At 28.0% G+C, this 25,270-nt stretch overlaps 3 protein-coding genes across 3 annotated transcripts in view; 1 reads left to right on the plus strand and 2 right to left on the minus strand.

Moving 5' to 3' along the window:
- The first annotated feature begins 1,675 nt into the window (after positions 1 to 1,675).
- On the plus strand, positions 1,676 to 8,313 carry LOC126549328 (WD repeat-containing protein 76-like). The gene is made up of 11 exons (XM_050198164.1): positions 1,676 to 1,940; positions 3,270 to 3,365; positions 3,446 to 3,510; positions 4,428 to 4,536; positions 4,828 to 4,964; positions 5,053 to 5,210; positions 5,296 to 5,386; positions 5,472 to 5,610; positions 5,760 to 5,944; positions 6,503 to 6,618; positions 7,654 to 8,313. Exons 1-11 carry the CDS (start codon positions 1,825 to 1,827, stop codon positions 7,816 to 7,818), a joined length of 1,377 nt encoding a protein of 458 aa, XP_050054121.1. The 5' UTR covers positions 1,676 to 1,824; the 3' UTR covers positions 7,819 to 8,313.
- A 1,193-nt stretch (positions 8,314 to 9,506) lies between these two features.
- LOC114130236 (wee1-like protein kinase 2) lies at positions 9,507 to 12,048 on the minus strand. The gene has a single exon (XM_027995164.2). The coding sequence runs from the start codon at positions 11,294 to 11,296 to the stop codon at positions 9,800 to 9,802; it is 1,497 nt and encodes a 498-aa protein (XP_027850965.2). The 5' UTR covers positions 11,297 to 12,048; the 3' UTR covers positions 9,507 to 9,799.
- Positions 12,049 to 13,865: 1,817 nt separating this feature from the next.
- LOC114130237 (echinoderm microtubule-associated protein-like 2) overlaps positions 13,866 to 25,270 on the minus strand; it is a 51,496-nt gene continuing 40,091 nt past the window's right edge. Inside the window, 15 exon segments of the mRNA XM_050198159.1 lie at positions 13,866 to 14,346; positions 14,688 to 14,914; positions 15,024 to 15,111; positions 15,564 to 15,623; positions 15,758 to 15,874; positions 15,966 to 16,103; positions 16,170 to 16,427; positions 16,809 to 16,909; positions 16,912 to 16,965; positions 17,806 to 18,046; positions 18,365 to 18,469; positions 18,584 to 18,685; positions 18,759 to 18,831; positions 19,318 to 19,467; positions 21,328 to 21,483. Of these exon segments, the coding sequence (XP_050054116.1) occupies positions 14,221 to 14,346; positions 14,688 to 14,914; positions 15,024 to 15,111; positions 15,564 to 15,623; positions 15,758 to 15,874; positions 15,966 to 16,103; positions 16,170 to 16,427; positions 16,809 to 16,909; positions 16,912 to 16,965; positions 17,806 to 18,046; positions 18,365 to 18,469; positions 18,584 to 18,685; positions 18,759 to 18,831; positions 19,318 to 19,467; positions 21,328 to 21,483 (1,996 nt within the window). The 3' untranslated portion in view covers positions 13,866 to 14,220.

Here is a 25,270-nt window from a genome sequence, read left to right on the forward strand (position 1 = left end):
AGGTAAAACCGTAAAACTCGTCAACAATTGGCCGTTGGGACAGATAGAAAAAATAATATTAACATTATTTACGTCATTATGCATGCAAATTATTTCATTAGCTAACTATATCATAAATAAATATGAATTTATGAAAACCAAAGCTTACTTATTTACTTTTATATCTCATATAATTACAGGGTCTACAAAGAATAGTTATTTATTATTATTAAAAGAATAAATACCTAATATAGGTATTGTAATATTTTTAAAAATTTTAATATTGATATAATAATAATAATAATAACAATAGTGTATGAGTATAAGGGAAAGAAAAATTCAATTATCCAATTATTTATAATGCAATTAACCGTTTATGGTGTATTAATAGGTAGTAAAAAAGTTAATAGTAGTAAAATCACAGTGATTACTGTGATGGTTATCATAACTATTGCTGATCCTAGAGCAACAAGGACTAAGATCTTTTTTATTTTATTTTATTATTGATATTTATTTGTTAGACTCTTATAAGAAATAACAAAATTGTTATACTGTAGCATAATATATTATATATTTATATACTATGTACCTACCTACTTGAAAGTTAAAACTAATGATAAATCATATTATTATTTTATTTTTATTTATTTTTCAAGATGATAATATTGGCCCCACTGAACATGTTTGTGTATAATACGTCGTAAATATGTTACTAAATTTAGAGATCAACATTATATGTAAAATATTTAAATATGTTTCTAGAATTGAAATTTAAACTTTATCGATTGAAATGATGTGATTCTGTAGTCCTTGTATTATGATTGTGATTGCGCTAAAAAGTAGACGGTATGCAATTGTTATTTGTTTATGATTAAATGTGTTTTGAGTTTATAGGTAGGTACTGTATATCCGGAACCAAAGCTCATCAGCAGAATTTTACCGTCTAACACCTCAAATACATAAATAAGTTAAAAAACGCCTAATTTAATTCAATGTAAATAATGTGCTCAACACGCAGGGATTGTCGTAATTCGTAATACATATCGATTTGATTTTAAATAAGATTGACCTGTGTGAATAAAGCGAAAGGACTTAATTTTCAGTTTATACGACTACCTATGTAAATATTATAAAAGCTAAGAAGTGGACTACGGACTTCGGAACTATCATACTATCACTAACAAACCATCTGCTGTTATTTTTACGAAAATCATTTAATGAAACGTGTTAAAACATTATTATTATTACTATTATTATAAAGTATATTTTAAAACTGTGATCGTGATGATTGTCCAGTTATAAACATCATATTGTATATTAACTTCTGACCAAGATATAACGGTGTAATGAGCAATGGACATTTCACTGGCGCCTGGCATCGTGTTGGCTGGAAGTTGAAATTTTGGAAGTTACGTCTTGTTGAGTCGTGTCGATGATGGGCACCGATATAAATTATAAATAACGCTTATTATTTATCTATATCAACCACTGTACACTGCCGCGCAAAGACGTGTTGCCTCTTGTTTTGCCCGTGTCGTATCTTGCTATCAGTCAACTGACTGAGGTGAATGCAGAATGCTGAAAAGTAATAAATTGTTAGGTTAGGTTTATTAGGCTTATATTTGGGAACACTGCAGTCAACGTACTTTTTTATTGAGCCATTTTTAGATGCGTCTGAATAAATCTGAGCTACTTACTAGTACTGAATACTCAGTTGTAGATACTAGTATACTACCCACTTCCCAATACTCACTACTTAGTAAATTGATAAATCTACCTATCGAGTACCGACTGCTGAAGGGACTCATTATTTATTGATTACAAGTATAACAATAACTTTATATTATGAACTTCGACATGAGCTTTGAAATGGATGAGAATATATTATCTGACGAAGATGAAGATTTGACATATGAACAACAAAGACTAAAACGTATGAAAAAAAACGAAGAAATTTTGGAGTAAGTTGATTTTTCTAAAAACTATTTTTCCTAACACAGGTAGCCACATCGGTATTATTGAATCGTTTTATAACATTAATAAAATGTTTTCTCTTTTACTAATGTGTAACGGTAAATTTTAAATTTAAGAAAATCTGTTATTGGGCTTTTCATTATACATTAATTTTAAAGATAGTTATGAGCATTTAAAAAATTTGTTAAAATTTGTTTAAAAGTTTTTTGTAAATTATCCTACCTACCTAATATTATAAATTACATAGTAAAATCAATTTCAAAAGTCCTGGGGAAAAGAAGTGAGTATAAATAGATAAAAAGTTTAACATCAAAAAAGAACATTGCATCAATTATAAAAGTCAAGCGCATCTTAAAAATGTTCAAGTTTATTTAAGCTAAGTACTACTAGTGACAGGGTTTTGTTTAAAAAATATAAATCAACATCTTTTATAAAATTATAGTAGACCATATTCTGTTGAAAGGTGATTTTCGATTAAAAAAATGCTATATATCACTATTGCAAATGATTGGTGTTATGTAAGAAATGTTTCATTAAATACTAAATATTAGGTTTATTTTACAATTTAAAATATAAAAAAGGAAGAAATATTTATAACTGTAATGTATTGTTAATTAATAGGATATAATAAACCAACATAGATACAACAATTTAGGTAATTTTTAATTTAAAAATATTTATTATAATATTAAAAAAAAATTTTCTGTTAATTCATTTATCCTATGCTCATTTTTTTAACTGTTTAATCTATGTGACTGTATGTTATAATAAGACAGAGTCGTCACATATTCACATGTTAATTCAAGTATTTATTGTCCTTCTAAATAGTTAATTATTCATAAGGTTTTAAATACCCACCTAAGTACATTTATTTAAAGTTGAGACAGTCCAACATTTCATTGAAAATACTTATTGTCTATACAAAATTGGCATTCTTAAAATAAAACATTAAATTATTAGTAGAATAATATATAATTATGAATTAATTATATGTGGCACGATGGTCCTAAGGCCTTAAAAAACATATGTGTATACTGTATATGTATATAATTATACAAATTATATTTTTTTAAAGCCCTTATTGCTTCACAATATTCTTTAATTAAAATAATACATTTTGAAGGTATAATTCTTAAGTACATATAATTAAAAATTCTAAAAATCAGAATTTGAATAAATAAAGAAAGCAAAATGAGCATGAACTTGTTGCCTCACCCGGTATGATAATACAAAATATTATGATTATTGACTGCAATTTTTATTTAAGAATCTGTACATTTTATTAAATTAATTAATAATGTATAATATTTTTTCAGTACACTGGGTATAAATCAAGCTGCGAAGACATTAGCAAATAGCTTACAAAAAAAGACAACAAGAGTTAAAAAAAATAAATTGAAAACTACAACTATGTAAGTATTAAATATTAATAATATTGTATTAATTAAATGTTTACATTAAAATTAACTTAACTTATATATTGCTTTTTCAGAGAACCCATTAAACGTTCATTAAGAATAGCTCATTTATCAAATCTTGGAGAATCTTCTTACAAAAGTGCTTAATTCAAATGTTTTTCATGTTACTTAATTAACATATACAGTAGAACCTCAATTATACGAACCCTCTATTATCCAAACGTTTTTCGAAATTTAGCTGCGCAAAAGCGAGTAGCAGCAATTTGTCAATTAAAAATTAATCAGTTTGTTAAAAACAAATAATACCTAATACATATTACGTACAATAAAATAAGTTTATAATATCTAATAATTTGTTTTCTTATTAATATTTTTGATAATAACTAATAAGTAACATAATACATAATGTATAATAATTCTATATTAATTGTTCTAATAATACATTTATTAATTTTTATTATCCAAATTCTATATTAATTGTTCTAATACATACATTTATTAATTTTTATTATCCAAATTTGGTGTAGTTCTAGTTAGTTCTGATGATTGAAGTTCTACTATAATGTTCTTTATAGATGGTATATTTTGTATTAGTCTTAAGAATTAAAAAGTACAATTGAAAACTTTTAGGTCACAATAGTTAATTTAACTAATAATTTACTGCTTTTGTGAAAGAGCTTTGCTTAAAATAATTTTATTTATTTATTTATAACAACTCATTTTAAATTAAATATTGATTTTACTTACCAAGACAAGCAAGTGATATAACTTACTAACATTCAATATTTCAATCTATATAATATTGTGTCCAACATAATAATAATTAATATATTTAAAAACCCCCTTACCTACGCCCATGGGCCATGGTGCATTACCATATTCTAACAAATATTTTGTTTTTGATTTGTAAATTTGATCAAAATCATAATTTTGAACAATAATTTAACTTATAAATATAGTTTAATATTAATGTTGTATAGTTAAGTATACATTGTGTATTTACAATATAATAAGTAATTGTTACAATTATAAAATAAATTATTTTTTTTACTTTAGTTGTTCCATCAAGACGTAAAAGAGAAATTTCCGATTTTGTTGAAAAACTGAAAGATGAATTAGCCATTACAGAACCTGTTAATGATTTTCATAAGTTACCAAGTCAAAAGTATACAATAAGTTCTAAGTTATTAATTATTTATAATTTCCCTTAATTCTAAAATTAAAAAATAACTATATAACTAACAAAATATGTCTTACCATTTTTATTTGTATACTTGTTTTACTATATCCCATTCAAATAAAAGTATCAGCTTATGAATTTATTATATATATATCATAAATAACTTTTATGTAATTCTCTTTGATTGTTTTCTATAGATAGTACATTTTTCTACATTCTTTAACAGATGTTTTCATTTTCTACGATTGTTATGTTTAACACTATTTTACTATTTAGATTTGTTCATGTGTTAAGAAGTCTTGATATAAATATACCGCCAATGAAAGTGATTGAAAGTGGTATCAAATCTCTTGCTATTCATCCTTCAGAAACATCTTTGATAGTAGCAGCGGGAGACAAGAAAGGAAACATTAGTAAGACTTTATATACCTATACATTTTATGACATTAATTATATAACAATAATATTATAAATATTTTAATTAACAATTCAATTTTGTAGTATTATACAATAGAAATTCAAACATCCAAATATTTATAGCTCATAAAGCTCTAGTCAATTGTATTTCGTTTTGCTCTTGGGATCTAAACAAGTTGTTTACTACAAGTTATGATGGATCATTCGGATGTAGTGACATTGCTAAAAACACTTTTGATATTGTTAGTATAATTGTTTTTCTTAAAGTTAATGATTTTTGTTTTTAATAAACCATGTTAATGAAAGCTATACTATTTAAATAAATAGATTTATAGAACAGAACAGAACAGAATTAATAAGAAATCAAACTCCACAACATGGCACAGTGAATATGAAAGAAATTTTCTCATTGGAAATGGTATGTTCTATAACTGATATTTGTTAATTGTTCTACATCGTTGATCATTATTATAATTGTTATTAAATGTTTTAAATGTTTTAAGATTCTGGTCATGTAGAAATGATCGACTTACGAATACCAAATAAAATTATCAACTCTGCCTGGTGTCATGAAAGATCTGTGCGTACAGTTCAGTGTCACCCATTGCAAAAACATTACTTTTTAACTTCATCGGAAACTGGGTAATTAGTAATTACTTACTGCTATTGTAATATTTTATTATGAATATAAAATTATAGTATTTAAATGTATTTTTAGGTTAATATTTTGTGTCTTTCATTATTAATAATATTTTGTTCCATTTACAAATAAATTATTATTATACTTTTAGAATGGTTTCCTTATGGGACATAAGAAGTATGACTGACAAATCAATTAATCCAATTTTGCAATTTAAGCATCCTAAAGTATTAACAAGTTCATTTTTTTCTGCTCATGGTAACAAGATGATATCAACATGTAATGATAACAATATTAGAATATTTAACACTGAGCAATTAAATTTAGCTGCCACAAGTAAGCTAAAAATCTAAATGTTTTTTTTTATAATAATATTCAATACATTTGATGATTGTTTAAGTATAAAAAGTGGTTAAGAGATGTTAAATAAAAATTATTTACTTACTCTTATACATGAATTTTAGATATAATAAATTACATCATAATAAATTAATTTTGCTAGCATTGATCTTTCTTCAACATTTCAACTACCTATTTATACAAAAATTTAATTTTTATTATGTCATAATATTTTTTTTAGTTATTATTTATTAGATGTTATCCATCAAAAAAACTATAAATATTTTTAAAAACAATAACTTAGTATAAAAAAATAATCAAGATTCAGCAGTAAATTTTAAATAGTGTTATTTCAATCTTTTGTCATTTTTATGATCAATATTTATTTATCATTGTTATGTGTTTCTTTACTATTAATAGCTTAGTTTTCAATTACTATACTCTCAAAACTAACTAGTGAATAGGCACTATAAGTTAATATTGTTATTTTTTCACTTAACCGAAGGTGTCCTAGAGCAAATTAGTTAAAAATATTAATTAAAATATTTTTTTTAGAACCCATAAAGATAATCCCATTTATGAGGCGTTTTAATGATAATGATTTTCAAGCAAAATGGAATCCTGGAAGAGAAGATGCATTTTTCATGACATCGATGCTATTGCCACCAAGAGTATGTTTAATAATAATTAATAATTTAATTAAATTATAAATATTTATAACAAAATCATTTTTTATGTATTCCATTAAATAATATTTTGCTGGTATGTTAATTTTTCTTATTCCATCAAATTAAGTTAATTTAACCATACTTAACTTAAGGCCTGTCTACTGTCTAGTCACTCTAGTCTATACTGATGAATGATCATTTATTGTATCACAGAATTTTATAGTGCAGTAATATCACACAATATTAATCAAAAGCAATGGTTTTAACTTAAAACAAATACTGCCTAAATCTATTTCTAAAAATAATTTTATTTTTATTCGTGATTTTTGAACTTAAGTCTGTAACTCTTAACCTTTATATTATGATAATAGGTTTTTACATACAAATTTAAAAAGTATTACATCTTAATTTTTTTTTACATAAATAATATCAAAGAATATATCATATATTTTTTAAACACATTACTAAGTAAAAAAAAAAATTTTATTTAGTTACTCTTTTAGAGCTCTAAATAATTTCAGGCCCAAGCACACCTGGCCAGCGACATAGCCTGGTGGGTTAACTGGTTAACAGGCTCAACATTAATAAATGTGATTAATGCATACCTAATAAATACCCTATGATTGCAATTAAAATCTTCAAGAGTAAATTCTTCATAAGTAAAAAGATAATTTACTTCAATTTACAAATGTCCGAAAAATGTCCATTAATTCCAGTTCTAGTTTCTAAAATGTTATGGCTGGAGGGTCATGCCCCCCCCCACATTTTTCTTTATTCAATGTTTTCATGAGGAAAGTAAATTTGTATCATACTTGAGATGTTTTAAAACTTATAAAAAAAAAGAATAAAGTGAATAAAAGAAATCATAGTTACATGTAATTGTAAATTAAATGATGATAATAATGTCTTTATAATAATTATGTTTAATATAAATCTTGTATTTTTTAATTATAATTAATGTTTTGTACTTTCGATTTATCTTCTTTTATGTAATTACTCATATTTTAATTTTTACTATAAATAATTTCCTGTTTTTAGGCACAAGTTTTTGATTGTGATGGAAATGTTTTACACGATCTAATATCTGAAAACATGACCATGCGTTTTTCAGCCATTGAAGTACATCCCACTCAAGCTATTTATGTTGGAGGAAATTCATATGGCCGTATAAACATATTTAGTACCAAGAAACAACTAATATAAAGCTTTCCTTTATTAATTAACTTATATATTTGTTTTTACTAAGCAAAAACATACATTTTCTTTACAAATGTATTATTATTATTTTTAGATATTGTTAATTTATAAATATTATATTTTATAGCATAGATTAAATGGATAAATCCGTTTAACCATACTTACAATTAATTGCCATACTCTTTTTCCATAAATCTAAATTTATTTAAATATTTCAATGTATGTTAACATTAAAAACTAAATAAAGAATTTCAATCTTGTTTTTTCACTCTATTTGTGATGTGAAATATTACTTAAAAAATACTCATAGCACCAATCAGTTTCTTTATTTGTTTTATTTATGTTTTCACCTTTAAACTTATAATTATTTTAGTATGTATCCTGTATCAAACATTAACCATTATTATTATTTATTTATCACATTATACTAATTAGATATTTTATGTATTATTTGCAAATTGTCAAGATTTTTACAAATTATATTATCATTTAAACTACTAACACTTTTTGCCTTATATGAATTATGAATGTTTTTAAATTCTTATAGCTATAAGAAATATTTATAATGAATCTTTCTGATGACACTCAAGAATTTTGATCAAAACTAATTATTAAACAAAACTAAATTTTTTTTTTTTTTATATATAGTAATTATATAAAGTGACACAAATTAAAATATACTAATTCTCTTTAAACATAAAGTTATTTAATAGCTTATTAACTTGTATTATGTCTTACTTAGCATTGATTAAATAATTCTTAGATTAGTTGCAAACAGCAAAATTTGTATCCACTATTTGGTGGTAATAACTTATACAACTAATAAATATAGGTATAATTAATATTATTTTTTACTTAATTTATATTACCAGTCTTAGGTTATTACTTATTAGGTTTGGTAACTTGTTAGTAGTATCCATGCTCTTTTTGAATAGACAGAAAATAATTATGTTTATGCATAAGTAATATTAAAATTTTAAAACAAATGCTTGTTTGGTTTAAACTTAAATTATCAACAAATTTAAAAAAAAGAAGCCTGCTTAAAGCCCTGGTTCAATAATTTTTAACATTTAATAATTTGATTAGTCATTAAAAAATGGATTATTCTGAACATAAAATTTGCTATATTTAGTATTAGTAAGACAACACAAATGGGTATGACTTCCTCATAATAATTACTTCCTAATGCATAGACAAAAAAAAGTTTAATAATGTTTTAAGTACACAATATTAATTTGTTGTTTGTAATAAATTATTACAAATAATGGTTATAAGTTATAACTAAGTATCAATTTGATTCATTTTTTAGCTTATTATAAATAACATTATTATTATAGTTTATTATAACTATGTTAATGACTAAATGGCAATGGCAATACTCATGTACGTACAAACCACAAGTAAACTATATAATTATTCATATTATTACCAATCAAGATATTGACTAAAAGACTGTACCGTGTCTAATACAATGTACAGATAAGACAGTAATTAATATAATAATTAATAGCACTTAAATATGTATTCAGTACAGTATGTGAAAAAAATAATACTTTTATACAAGACAAGGCAATAATTATCATATTAGGAATAAACAAAACATGTAAAATTGAACAAACAAAATATACATCAATAATAAAATAATTTAATTAAATAATTAAGTATACCTAATTCAATTATAAATAAGTATGGTACAATAATATTTATATATAAGTTTATGTTAAAATTTAAAATATTTTGTAAATTGTTGGAATTTAGATTTTTAAATAGATAACATTTTTAGAAAATGCTTTGTCATGTCTTTTCATTTATATAATAACATAACTATAAAATATAACAAATAAAAGGAATGATACTAATCATTTTTTTTTTTTTAATTTAAACTAAGCATTGCTTTTAAAATGTCTTGATTAACAGTTAAATTTGAATAAATAAATAAAAACAAATCTCTAAGTTCAAACTTTATAACTTTATAAGGTTAAATATTTTAATTAATTTTTTTGCTATTATTGAAACAATAGTCTTCAATTTTTCTACAATTGTCAGTCTTTAAATATGTACCTCTATCTGATAATGTTGTTCTTGACGGTTTTAAATTGACTAACCAAGGTTCAAGGAATTGAGCACTTAATTTCAATGCTTCCATTTCATCTTGATCCTTAGTAGCTGCCATTCCTCTATCGAGCAATAGATTAACCACTTTAGAAGCACTAGGCCTATTAGAAGGATCTAAATCAACCATTTTTTTCAGCAATTTTTCTAGACTCGTACTTAAAAAGATAGTTTGAGGTAACGAAAATTCGCCATTTCTTAACCGATGCCATTCTGGTCCATTTTTAGGTAAATGTTTTCGAGTTGCAGCCTCGTATACTGTAAGTGCGGTAGAAAACACATCGACTTTTTGCAACTGAGAATAATCGTCACGTAATAGTTCTTTAGGTAAATAGCGAGAATCACCGTCTTCAATACTTCGGACATCTTCAACACATATTGTATGCCCAAAGTCACCTATCTTGTAAACAATATCTTTGTCAACTATTTCTTCGTCGTCGTCTAGATCGTCAGCAAACACCAACGCCCCATTACTTTTGCATATTAATATGTTTGCTGCTTTTATGTCCAAGTGTGCAAGTTTTTTGGAATGAATGTGAGCCAGACCATTGCACACGTGCCACAGCAATCGCCTTAGAGCGTTGTCGCAGAACACGTGATCGGACTCGTGAATCATGCGCTCCAGGGTGCCGCCATGGCAGAATTCCGTTTGAATATAAATGTGACCCTTCTCGTACCACGCCGTAAAGTACGAAACCAAATTTGGATGTCGCCCGAACGCCGAGTTTGCGTACACTTCCTTGCGGACCAAATACTCCGGACTCTTGTACGTCGTCTGTTTGATTTTTTTAATCGCATACGGTATTCCGTCGAACAGATTTGTGCACTTGTATATGACGCCGAAACTACCGGTGGCGATGAACTCGTCTATTCTGAACTCTTTGTGAAATCGGGACGTCTGCAGTTCGCGTATACTGACGTTGGTCACCTCGCCGCTGTTCAACAGACGTTTGACGACGGACGGGTGAGCGGAAACGGGTGTTGTTTTGCAAGGGGGGGTGGACTGATCGAAGTCGTCACTGCCGCCGCCGCCGCTCTCGAGACTTGGGACGTTACGGTCATTCGATCCGGGAAAGCGTTTCTTTCTGTTTTTCAAAATCTCGATACCGGTCGGCGTGAACGGATTTACCGACACGCGAAATTTTTCGGGAACTCTGGCCGACAAGCCGCCGTTAGTGGCGGTCGGAAGCAGTGGTGATCCGAGGCGCGAAGCCGATCGCCGGGCTCGCGGAACGGTGACGGGGGTCAACGGTGTCGTCGACGAGGGCAAACTGTCGGCGATCAATCCTCCGAACGATCTGGTCCTCACGAAATAATACACGGCCGTCAACAACGCGAGAAAAACGCCGAAAATACCGACGGAAATTTCCATGACGGTGAGTTTCGTTTAGGCACTAGATTTACACTGTTTCGTTACTGTTTTCATGTTTTTCCTACCAACTCGGAACAATACACTTGGAAAATTCAAGGTGCCTACCTACACAGACGTTGCGAATAGTGAATAGCATACGTGGTCCAAGTCTAAAGACGATCGTTAAAATATTTTTTAGAACTCCTACTTGCGACCGTCGTTCTCAAACCCGCACGTTCCCTGTTTCCCGTCGTAGACCGTAGCAGTTCTGTAGGTAACTCAGTTGTTGTTGTCGACTTGTCGTGCTGTCGCCACTACTCGTCAGTCGTGTGTACGTGCGATTATAGATCAGATTTTATCAACACGACAATGTGGATTTTTCGTACCAACTTAAAATATGTTTCCAGTGTTCTTCGTTATTCCTATATTGCAATAAATTCGTAGATTTCACGTCGTCACTTTATGAATTCGGCTTTTCCGGAACTTATGTCAACGATCGACCACACGTACCAAACTCGGCGTCTTGGCGATCTAACGATGCTGTGGTAAAATTGGTAGTTCGCGTTCAGTCAGATCACAGACTTTATCACGGCCATCAAAACCAAATTATTTTGTCACCAATGCCACTATAGACTACTGACTAGGTATTCAAAGTAAAAAAAAGTTAAAAAGATAAGGAGTACGGAGACTGTAAATTATTTTAACTAATCCGTAGAGTACCTACTACCTAGGTACAAAGTTGGTCGCCGTCCGGCCGATGACAAATAAATAACATTTTATCACTATTTAATTTAATCTGATTTTATCATTCGGTTGACAACGTTTACAATATTATAAAATTGTATTTCTAACATGGTCAATGGTCATGCACAATTTCCCAATTGGACCAAATAGTGGTCTGCGGGCTCCCAAGTTATTTCTCCAGTCTAAGGTTGTTAAACTGTTTCCCGCTAAAATTTTATATTTAACCCGGTAACTTATAAATTAACGTTAAACATTGTATTCATGTAATTGATGGTATTTTTTATTTGCATATTCAGTCTTTATGCATAATATATAATATTGTTCCTCGATCTGAACCTTTGTTTTACTCAATATATTACAAATGAGAATTTATTTTGGCAACCAACAACTACAAAAATATTTTGCCTTTTTTTCTTTGAGGTTTAAGTTGTGACTTATGTAAGCTGGTTGTTTATCTTTACAATGTATATTTTTTTGATGTAATTTAAAGTCATCTAACACAGAATGAAACAATAAATAAATAAAAAAATAAATAAATCTGTATTAACCAATAGGTTGACTCAAATTAAAGTACATATTATTAATTGTATGTATAGACTAGTTGGTAACTTTTTCATGTAAATGAGCTATTTTTTTTAAATAATTGCAAAATCATAATTTTCAAAGAGTAAAAACATAATATGGTACAATATTATATATGGTATATATTTCACTAAACAAGTTCATTGGGAATTGATAGACATTAAAAATATAATAATACATTTTAAATTTACAATAACTATTTAATTATAATATAGGTAATCAAATTTTAATTTACATTTTATGGATCTTAATATTAATGCATACTTCTGAGATGCAGGTTTTCAACTACTGGTGACTAGTGACTATTAAAGACACATTGTAAATGTGTCCAAAATTGAAGGTGACAATTGATTATTGAAGGTAATTTTATAGAATGACTTTCAATGGAATTTTTTTTTATTAACAGCTAAAAATATAAGCGTAAAAACACTTGTTTTGTGAATTATGTTTTTAGAACTCATGTTAACTATCTGAAATTAATTATTTAAAAAACTACAATACTAAACATAACTTGTGAGTTATGATTTATAAATAAAAATTTCGAGATGTTCAGAAATATTCTGATTTTTGAGGTCTTATAGCTATTGGATTAACAGTCTCATGTTTAATTTTTCTATTTAAAATACAATTTTTATACTTTTAGAAATTCAAAAATGTTACCAATCTTTCCTTATAAATTACTTGACCATAGTTTTATGCATTTAAAAATAGCATTTATAAATTATTAAGAATAATCAGTAACAAATTTAGTCTATTATTATTTTTTACAATCAAAGAAAAATTGTATTATAATATTATCTTGTATAGTTTATGAATATTAATGCATTTAAACAATTTTCATGCACAAAAATTATGAATTTTTACTACTAAAACTATAATTTATTTAATATAGAAAATATCATTGACTTTACACAACATTAAAAAAAATTTACTCAACTAATAGAAGTGTTTGAGAATGAGTAAGTTTATGAATATTCCTAGATAGATTTGAGGTGATATTTTAAACACATTGTAGATAATGAGTTATCTCAAAGCATAATTTTATTATCATAGTATACCTATTCATATTTTTCTTTGCTTTAAACCATACTTTGTTTTTACTAAAATTGCAGCCATTATATGATATACAAATCTGTTATTTCGCTTACAAAATATTCAACGAGTTTGATAAATTTTTATCTGGGCATTATTAAAATAAAAAAAATAAAACTATTTAACTATAGACACATAAATATTACGTTTATTTATTTAAAACAAAAATACATTGTAATGATAATAATGTTGTTATAATTAATACAATTCGACGGAAAAAAAACAAGTGATGATGGTAATAAATAATAATAATAATAATAAAGTATTATTCTATGAATAATTGTCGACATAACATTGAATGTGTAATAACGAATAATATAATAGAACATTTTATTAACACACACATTGTACACATAGTGTATTTGTGCTAAAGTGAATATTATTAAAAAAAATGTACTAAACAATAATAAATATAATTAATTTTTACTCTTAATGGTGAAGAATCATTTGAACGATAATAATGATGATAATAATAGTAATAATAATAATAATAATAATAATTATAAGATTCAATTAACGCTCTTCTTTTATATGATTTCCCATTGTAGGACACTGGTGTCTTTGCCACCAATCGATATCAGTCTGGAGTCGTCATGCAAGAAAGTCACGTTTGTCACGTGGCTGCTATGGCCTCCATACACGTGACACAGCGACTGTGGAAAAGAAATAACACAGTGAAGATAAGTAATTAAAATAATACTTTATGTAATCAAACATACACAAATTTTAAAAGTGAACAATTTATTATCCTCTATATAGTAGATGTTATTTATTACCACACATTAAAGAAATTTTAATTATTTCTAAAAAATTTAATAAGCAAATTATCTTGTAAAATCGAAAATGGTTTGAAAATTACTATTTTAATATACATATAGCAATTATGATAATTAATTATTATAACAATACATAAAGATTAGTAATGAATTACACTCAAACAATGTTAATAAATTATATTGTAAGGTTCTATATTATTCATTATTGTTTTCTTTACCTTAGGTTGTTTGACCGGGTATGAGTACAGTTTCACTTTACCAAAGTCGTCTCCCGTAGCCATCAGCTTAGATCCATTTGATCGTTCACATGCGTTAACGTCAGTGCCATCAGCTCCTTCAGGCCAAATTCCGATGGAGGAGAATGTCAAGACACAAGAGTTGGATGCCCATACAGTGTCTCTAAGTTGAGTGCTGTGAGTGACTTGACGACAAACTTTCACTTTCCCTAATTAACCAAAAAATTAAATTAAATTAATAACATGAACAAGAATAAATAACCATTAACCACTACAAGATACACCAAAATTGTGTATTATATAAAAAATGTTACATACAATATAACAGCTCGTAGTCTCCAGAGTTACTGCGAAGGTGCTCGTTATCTTTTGACCAATCCAAATGAGTGATAAAGCTTGAATGGCCCTAATTTAATAAAAACAATATTAACATAATTTAATCAATTTATATCACAAATAATATATACACCTATGTAACACACAGAAAATAATATGTCTTCAATAAAGTCAGCAGAAATAATTAAATGGATACCATTTTAACAACCAATAAACTATTATTGATTACAAAGCATACAAATTCAACATCAATATGTACCAACATATTGATACCTTTATAAAATATAAATCAATATTAGCAAAATCAAATTATTAATATTACAATTTACTATGTTGTTTAATTAATAAAATAAAAATAAAAAATGTAAACCTACAGCGAATTAATATGCATTAACCACTAATACATAATATACATTTAATTCATCCATAATGTATATCTTTTCTGTACATTAAATTTTTTTATCTCTACAAACAAATCTACATGCATCAACATTCGGTTCTACACGGGCAACCTACACCTACCGACATCTTGTCAATAATAGCACCAGTGCTACATCTTCTGCGACGTTTATCTTCCCAACACTAAACATCGAGTGAATTCAACAATGATAATTAAGTGGAAAGGGTAGTAGATACACAATTTAATATGGTCATTAGTAAGGGCATATAAGATTCAGATGCACAATGAACATATTATTGTAGACTAAAATACTTACAGTGCAACGGCCTAAACGAGTGTAATTTCTGGCACCATCTGAGACCTGATATATATAGATGTAATTGTCCCTGGAACCAAGTGCAAGTAGTTGACCGTCCGGTGAGAACTTTGCAACCTTTAAATGACAATAAACTAAGTTGATTACAAATTTGATCACAATATGTATGTAATCAAATATAAATTATTTACACTGAGATTGTGCATACCTGTATTGGTTCATTTCCATCGATGTGAGTCGAATAAATCTCTCGTGTCTCAGAGTTCATAACGATCCATTTTCCAGAAACGCAACCAACAATGATTATTCGACCATCAATAGAGAATGCAGCCGACTGTGCTTGTTCCTAAATATTTACAGAAGCGATGTATGAAATGTAAAATTAACTAGGTAACGCAAATGTAATACTTACTGCAATGTCTTTACTCCATACGACAGAGCGAGACAACGAGTCCCAGAGTTGGACAATGCGATCGAATCCGGCTGTAAGAAATTGAGCTAAAGTAGGATGAGGACATAACGCCCACAGTTCATCGGTATGGCCCAGGACAGCAGGGCTGAAGCCCATCGACAGAGAACCGATCAAAATACAATTGCGGGTTGATCCGACTAGCAATTGTGATCCACGACCTTCTGATACTGTACGTATACCACCCAAATGTTCAGCTATCTATGTTTAAAAGAAAAAATATTTAATGTTATTCCAAAACCAATAAGATTATATCCAATACCAATTTATGTAAAATTGTAAACTATATTTTATTGCCTAAGGTGTCAAAAATACAATACCTAAAATTCTAAAATATTGATACAATAGTTAGGTACTTAATAAAATATTAACAAATTCTTTCAAAAAAAAAAAAAATATATATTTATTATACCGTCTATATAATTTATTTTTAGTTCATAATATTAATTTGGTCATAAATGTTTTATCAAACGTATCTATGAAAGAAGATGGGTTAAATAATATCTAGAAATATTTATGAAATTATTATATTGCGAACAGTTTGATACTACAAATATTAATATAATAATAATAATAGCTTACTTGTGCTTCATATCCAGTGGGATGCATCGAAGTGTCAAACTGGATCAGTTTACCGTCTTTACCACCTCCGGTTATAATGCTGCCCTCTTTCAACACACAATGGAAAACACTGATCCTTCATGCACATTTCGTGCGACTTTTAGGATGTTATTTGTTCCTATAAGATGAGAAATAAAATTAAATATAATAAAAAACAAAATTTGAAATTGATGGGTAAAATCAACAGAAATAAATTAAAAATATTATATACCAAGGCACCAAATAAGGATAAAGTATTAGCACACTAGACTAGGAGTCTCCAAACTTTTTTATTAACTTTTTTTTAAGGGCCACAAAAAATATCATCATCTCTTAGCAGTTCAAACGTTTATACATACATTATAACACATACAATTTTTAATTTTAAATGTTAGATATCATCTCGTATATTTATTATCCTATAGGTGTCACGGGCTGGTTTAATTTAAAAAAAATTTAATTCCTTCAAAAGTTGTTCTACAAGAATCAATGAATGACAATTAATGAAATAGGTGTTATGTAAAATGCATAAAAATTGGAATTTAAACAAAATAAATTGAGCTGATAACATAATTTCGAAAATGATGTACCACTTATAAAAACTATTTGTCTAAAAATTAAGAATATTTTATGGATATTTCTTATGTTTAAACTGTTAAAAGCATTACGGTGGAGCCCGTACGACATTTAGTGAAGCATTGTTTGGTTTTAGTTTTACCGTCGAACTGTCGAAGACACTTAAACCAAACAACGGTTTAACACTGTTGGCTGCCCAATATACAGCCTATACACCCAAAATTATAAAATATATATTAAATGTTATTCAAGTTTAAAGTCATTAAAATTTAAGGTACCACATCACTGCCACTGAGTCATACAGGAATCGCGGGGTTAGGTCTAAATAATAAATATATAATAATATATATATATAATGTATATCTATAATGTCTATACATTTTCTTAAAGTATTAGTACTCACCACGTCCCCAAATGACAACGGATCCGTTTGAGTCTCCAGACAAGACGTCTCCATTTTGCGTGAACGCCAAGCACGTCACGTACTTGGGACGATCGCGAGTAGTCTCGAATATTCCGTTGCGCTTGTACAGAGTACCGCCGGCGTCCAGTGTCCAGAAACTGATGTGGCCCTTACCACAGGTTACGATTTGGTTTCGTTCCAGTGGGTGGAATTCCGCAGCCACAACGGTATCCATAGAACACTATAAATCCAATAAATAATTACGAATATTGTTATTAATAATAACTTATTATTATTCATTATTCAACGTTAATATAGGTGATTACGGAGGACTAAAATCCGTGATAATATAGGATATCGAAGACAAAGATTTTTTATGAATTACACGGGGATAAGTATAGGTGGCGAGAGAACTACCTACATGATGCAGGGCAATTGAAAGAATAGCCATTAAGACAAGAAATATAAATAAAAAAAGGAAGTCGGTGTCTAAGCGGCGGTTAGTCGCAAGGTCGGATAATTATAATTAATATTAATTGTTATTAATAATTCTACTAACCTTAGTCTCCGTGATCTTGTGACCCTTTTCGTTCTTTTGCCAGTCCCACACGGATATGTTGTGATCGTTTCCCTCGTCGATGGCACACAAAAGACTGCCACCGTCCTGTCAAAAACAAAACATGCGTTTAAAAGATAATTATAAACGTAACGATACTAATTAATTACATTGAATGTCGTCGAACAGATGAGAACTTATAATAATTCCGAGTTAACTTACCGCTTTAGAAAACGACAGACAGCTGATAGACCGTTCAAATTCTCCTAAACCCAGCACAACCACTGTTGCTAAACTGACTGAATTCCACACTCGAATATGAGGCTAAAATGATTGAAGAGAAAAAATGTGTTAAATAATATTTACGTTTATTTTTGTGTCGGATTCGCATTCTTACTTTTCCTTCGTGGTTATCGTGTCCAGCAGTCTGGCCAGTAGCTACCAACAGCTTGTTGGGATGAATGGTCAAGCTGGAAAATAAATCAAAACAAAATTTAAGTTACAATTTACTTAATATCGCGATTCGCGAGAAGATTTTTTTAAGTGAGTATTATCATATAATGTCATTGAAATAAGACCGACCGCACAGAAATTAAATTTTATTTTTTATGAATCAAATAAAACGAAAATAAGACCATTATTTTAAGAAAAGAATATAACATGAATAATATGCTAAAAATATAAGAAAAAATTAAAAACATTTAAATATGCATCAAAAAATTCTTATTTTTGTGTAACTTAACAAATGTATTTTAATTCATACTACCTAATATTGTTTCGTCGAATTTCATTTGAATTTTTTTTTTACAATTTCGAACTAATTGAACAAAGCGAAAAAGGTTCAATACTGATTTTGTGCAGACAAATTTTTATTTGAAAACAAATACTTATTGTACAACTCTTATTTAGTCTGTTGTCAATAGGTAAAAACCGCAAACCATTGTGGTAAACATTACCATTTGATGTCGTCCGTATGTCCCAAATAATGTCTCTGACTTTGTTCTTGGACGTTGTACAGTACAGCCACGGAGGCCACAAAGTATACCATTTCACCGGTGGGCAACAAGTATAAATTGGAACGGCAGTCTTTTCCTCTGTACCCATAACTGTAGAGTTGGACGATTAAGAAAAATAGAAATTATAATGTTGTGTATTCTCAGTCTACAGTATGTATAATAATTTACTCGAAAATGTTCATATAATTTTTTAGGGCAATTTTAGTAGTATTTAATACCTACGGTAAAAGTACATAACCTCAGCATCCTAAATTATTAATTACCTACAAAGTATTTTTTGAATAGGTAATATATAGTAATAGTACCTACTCGTTTGTATAAATGTGTTTTAGCTTGATTTTTAATGATTAATAGAAGCATTTATTCCTTTGAATGTGTAACCAGAATTGGAATCCCCAATAACAGTTTTGAATTTAATGGAAAATCAAAAAATTTTGTTGGCTTGTTTTTATCGATTATTAAGTTTATTTTAAATTGAATAATAAATAATGATGTATGTTATAATATGGAAATTGTTAAGTATATACATCCCCTTCTCTTCGTGGAGCAAATTTATTATTATTGTTTTTTTTTTGATATAATACATTTTATTATAGGTACTGAATTATATAATATTATATTAAACAATGTATAATTTATATTATATAAATAAACTTCACTGTGAGTTGCTATTATAGTTGATACAAGCCAAAATATATAATTCATATATAAATTTGTACCTACCTATTATTATTTTTTTAGAAATTTATTTTATATAATTATTTCTTTGTTTGTGTATAGATTTTAAAACAAAGTAAAACAAGTTAAATATTAATACATATGGAAGTGTTATTTAAAAAAATAGTAGTAAAGTGTTACGTAGTGCCTAATTATAAAAATAAATAAAGGATTTTTAAGCGGTTATTTTTCATAGAAAATAGAGGTAGAATACCCCAGAAACTATAGAAAAACGTAGTTTTCAGTGTTCATAAATAGATTATTTCCTTTTGATAATCGCTATTTTATTCTTTTATTTTTTAATTTAAAAGTTATATTATTTATTTAATTGTTATACAGTTTTTCTGTTATCCAAAACATACAAATGTAATTTTGTTTTCATACAATTTAATTTGTAAACAATTTTTTATAAAATTTTGTAAATATTTTGTATTATTTAACATTTATTTTATTAGTGCAATAATGCTGAGTCATCATTATCTTGTCTATAGAATAATAGTTATCTCAAATGGACTTATTTTATCAATAATTAACGAATGATTAATGACGGTACATTATAATATGTTGATTTAGTATAAAAGCAAACCAAATAGGAAGATGTAATAAATTATGATTATAATATTTAAAACGATATAAAATTATTATTCGTTGGCATATTTTTATTTTATTTATCTGTACAGAGTTCAGACTAATGTTGGGTAAGTAGTAAACACTAAACACATTATTATACTTCCGAAAATAAGTAAATATTATTATATTATATTTTTTTTTCAATACTTGTAGCGCGAAAACGTATAATGAGTGTCATTATTAATCATTAAGAATTTAAAATAAACGTTTAAAGAAAACGATGAAATTTCGGTTTAAGTACCTAGTTATGACCAGTAAATTGTGCACGAAATAGTATAATTATAACACAATTAACTTAATATTGCGAGTATTTAGGTAAAATTTTAATTCACAGAAAACCCAAGGAATACCACCAATATTTTGTCTAACAAAAAGTCTCGCGATAAAATCATCGTGTACTTAATACGTTCTTAGGTAATGTAGGTTAATCGATATTCTCTGAAAAAATGTCTACTTCAAAATATGAAATCATGGTTTAAAACCATAAAAAATAAATTAAGTTTTCCAATAGGTACCTATGTATACGTATTATAATATACCACATAATATAATTCGTATGTACATAATTTATAGGCTGATCTAGTATATAGCAAAAAAGGATACACCCAATCGAGTTTTAGCTTGGACGAAGGAGCGGTGGCCACTTTAGTGATGTCGTAGGTCGCGATCTCAGCAGTCGGCGCGTACAGGTTGATGGGACGTCCGCGCAGGAACATCCGTACGCTGCCCTCCTCTTCATTGTACGTAGCATCACGTGTACTACAAACAACAAACACACAATTATCATTATTATTATTATACATTCAATATTCGAATGAACAAATAAACAAACAAGCGAACAATCAAATTGTCGTACTTCGGTATAAAAGGGGATGGGTGATGTCTAGGAAGTCAGTAAATATACTTCACGTAATATTATATATTTATATGATTTTTTCTGAGCTAAAACAACTTCTACTAAGGTAGATTTTCTTAATTTTTTGTAAATAATCTTGTTTGACGAAAATATTGATAGATATATATGTTAAATAACTAAATGTGCATGTAGTCGTACGTGTAAGTAATTAAAAACTATGCATGTGTATTATGTTATAAACGAGCACAAGAGGGTTTTGATGGAGACTCAGCCAAACCAGACTTCTGTAGCAAGACCGGACGAGTCTACCACACAATACTATACTAAAAATATTCATGTATATTGTTCGTCAGTCGCCGTCATTAAAATATACAATATTAATACTCAAAAAATATACCTATATATTATATTTTTATACAATTTATTATTATTATTATTTAATAACTACATTGTTTTAACTTATACGTCACTAATTATTGTTTCCTACATTAATGTTTTCTTATAGTCTGCAGATGGCTATACTATCCATTAGCATCTCACTTTTATTATTATTATGTTCAAATATTAAAAATGCTGCACAGTTGTAAATATTCGTAGTTATAGATAGCTTAGCTAGAACAACTTATATTTTAAACGAATAAAAAAAAGTATATACTTATATCATAATATATGTAAAACACAAATTATTTTATAACGGTAAATCTACTATATTTATAAAAATTATACCTATGTATTATGTATACAATATACATATACACTAAATCTCTACATTATAACGATAAATCGCAGCAAAATTGACGAGCACAGAATTCGTTCAACGTACTCAAATATAATATATCGTATCCTTCTCTCGTGAGAAATTTTAAAATTTTAAAAATAAAGTATACATCATAATTAATATAAACCTTTTAGTATCGGCACGGTGGAATGGCATTTTCTCCTATATAGGTACTCTGTCGGCAAGACTAATAAATTACCTTACACGTAGGGCACAAAGTATAAAATATATGATATATAATTAACACACACAAGACGCGACAAAAACTGGAGAAAGCACGGAGGAGCGAACGTTCGGCCGAACTGCTAACGACTGAAATCGGTTTCGCCGTCCGGTCCGGTTGTGTACATCAAACGTCGTCCGTCAAGACGTGACGTGTACGAGTCTCCCTCCACAACCAAAAATAATATTTTTACTATTTACAAAGGGATTGTAATGATTTATATACACGCATATATATATATTCAAAGAATACGGAAACTCCTTTAATATTCGACTAATAATGAAATTAAAACAAAAATATAATTATGTTTTATGTTTACGGGTCAGATTTATACGATTTTCTTATCATACCTTGCAAAACTTGCTATAAAAAATTTATTTTATACGACTGATTAATATTATGATGACTAATTAATTTTGACGTTTTATCAAGTAATATAATATAATACGTCGAACTTTACGCATATACAGTATCTACATAAGACTATATTATTATATTTTATTATACAGCCGTTTACCTGGTAACCACTAACCTTTACCAAACCTCCGACAAATAATTATAATTTACAACTGTAGGTATGTCGTTATACTTTTCGTTGTATTTATATTTAATCTTCTGCAGTAATTGTGTGCACTGTGCAGTAAAACGGAACAAAATAATAAATAGAAGACAACGATTTAGAATATACGAAATAGGCTTCGTCTTCTCCTCCCACAACACTAAAATCGTGTTTAAGTTGTTATAATGGACGTCTCCGTGATCTCTACAATATGCGTTTAATGTATGGCGTTCATAGTTCAAATCGGTTTAAATAGGTTGAGAGAACGCCTCGAGGTTAGTCCGAGCAATAAAAGTCCTCCGTCGTTTACCTACATAGGTATATGCATACAACTATATGGAGTTGAACAAGTTATCTATACAAAACTATAACTAACCAAATACAAATAATAGCGTCTACCGCTAATATTAGCGAGCGAAAAAAAATGACAAATGTCTATTATTATAATATGATAAGCTATTATTGATCAATAGGCAGATAATATAGGTATCAGTCCCATAAGCTAATTGTAAAATTAATTTCCCTGAAACAATTCTCATACTTAGGGTGTAACCGAAATAGGCAACAGCTGACAAAATATTTAATACTAAATAACCACTATAATTATAACATTTATTTGTATCGATGGGTACCTATAGTAGTTTTTTATAATATATAATTTAAAATAATTATGTTTCTGAATTAAAAAAAAAAATTACACTATATAACATTATGTATTTCAGTTTATTAATTATTGTTAGTTACTAAAGAATTCGATAATTTGAAATTTTCTTTGAGAAATAAATTTACAAACTATGTAGATATCATTATAGATACAAAATTTACCTACCTATAATAAATATTTTTTTCCCAAAATTTGAATATTTATTGAGCACGAGTTAAAACGAAATGAGTCTCCACAAAACAAGAGACAAATGACAAAATATTATGAGACTTGCTAATTGAAATAAGATGGGATTCATTTATTAATTATACATGCCATACCTATATAGTATATAATATAGTACCTATAGACACTAGACAGGTTAAAATTGTTCTAATAAGGAAAATGAACTGTACTTATTTATAGTGGTTAATTTTTCATAGAAAATGTATGAAAAATTGTGAAGTTGATAAGTTTTTAATATGCGGGCCCGATTGCGAATTATTAGAATCTGAGACTGTGGTAAGAGGAAACTCGGAAAACGCCCGAAATGAGGTGTGGACTCACGGCATGCACTTCAAGTGTCACGGTTATCGGAGTTTGTTATTGTAGGTATGTGCATTGCGCACAATGAAATGTTTCAAACAAAATATATATTATGCGATCGTATATTAAACGTCGGCATAGATATAGCTGTGGTAACTGGTAGGTAACCGTCGTGGTCGAACGCGATAAGTGACAATTTGCATATTATATTATAGGTATACGATATAATATACCAACTATAACTGTGATTTGTGTGAGATGCAGCTTTGACTCGACGATAGGAAAGAAAACGGCAATGGATTCATTGAATCCCATTAAAGTATGGTTCTTGGAAGAGACTAAACTACACATATATTTCATGATATATGTTGCTAAAGATGTAAAAAAAGGTGAATGAAACTGCTGCAGGACTTTCAAGCAGGACTGAGAGAAACCGTTTAAGAATACTCGCGATCATACAAAATTAAATATTATTTAATCACGTAAAAATTCTTATTCCTCTCTTAAACTTTGCAATCTATTTTCCTATACTTATAAAGACTTCTACATCATATCAATGCGCCAACGTTTATTGTTTTCGTCACTGAAAGTCACTCCAATTAATCATACATAGTTAAATAGTCCGCTGCTACACTCTGTATAATATTAAGATATATATTATATATATATATATATATATATAATATGTACAGTGTACACCCTAGTAATATTAATACAGATTATTTTTTGCTTTAAAACTATAAGCTATCGAAAATGACGTATTAGTCCATACTTATACCATCGTAAATTATACATTCTTTTAATTTTATTCGAAAAACTATAGAAGATTTTACGAGAAATTCAGCTAAAACAAATTACGCGTTAGAAGTAAGGACCCAAATTTTTTTCAAGTTACAAATCCGTTAGTTAATATTGGTATCAGGTATTCGGGTATATTATAA

The sequence above is a fragment of the Aphis gossypii genome, chromosome 1 (assembly GCF_020184175.1).
Source record: "Aphis gossypii isolate Hap1 chromosome 1, ASM2018417v2, whole genome shotgun sequence".
In the NCBI taxonomy this organism is placed as follows: Eukaryota; Metazoa; Arthropoda; class Insecta; order Hemiptera; family Aphididae; genus Aphis; species Aphis gossypii.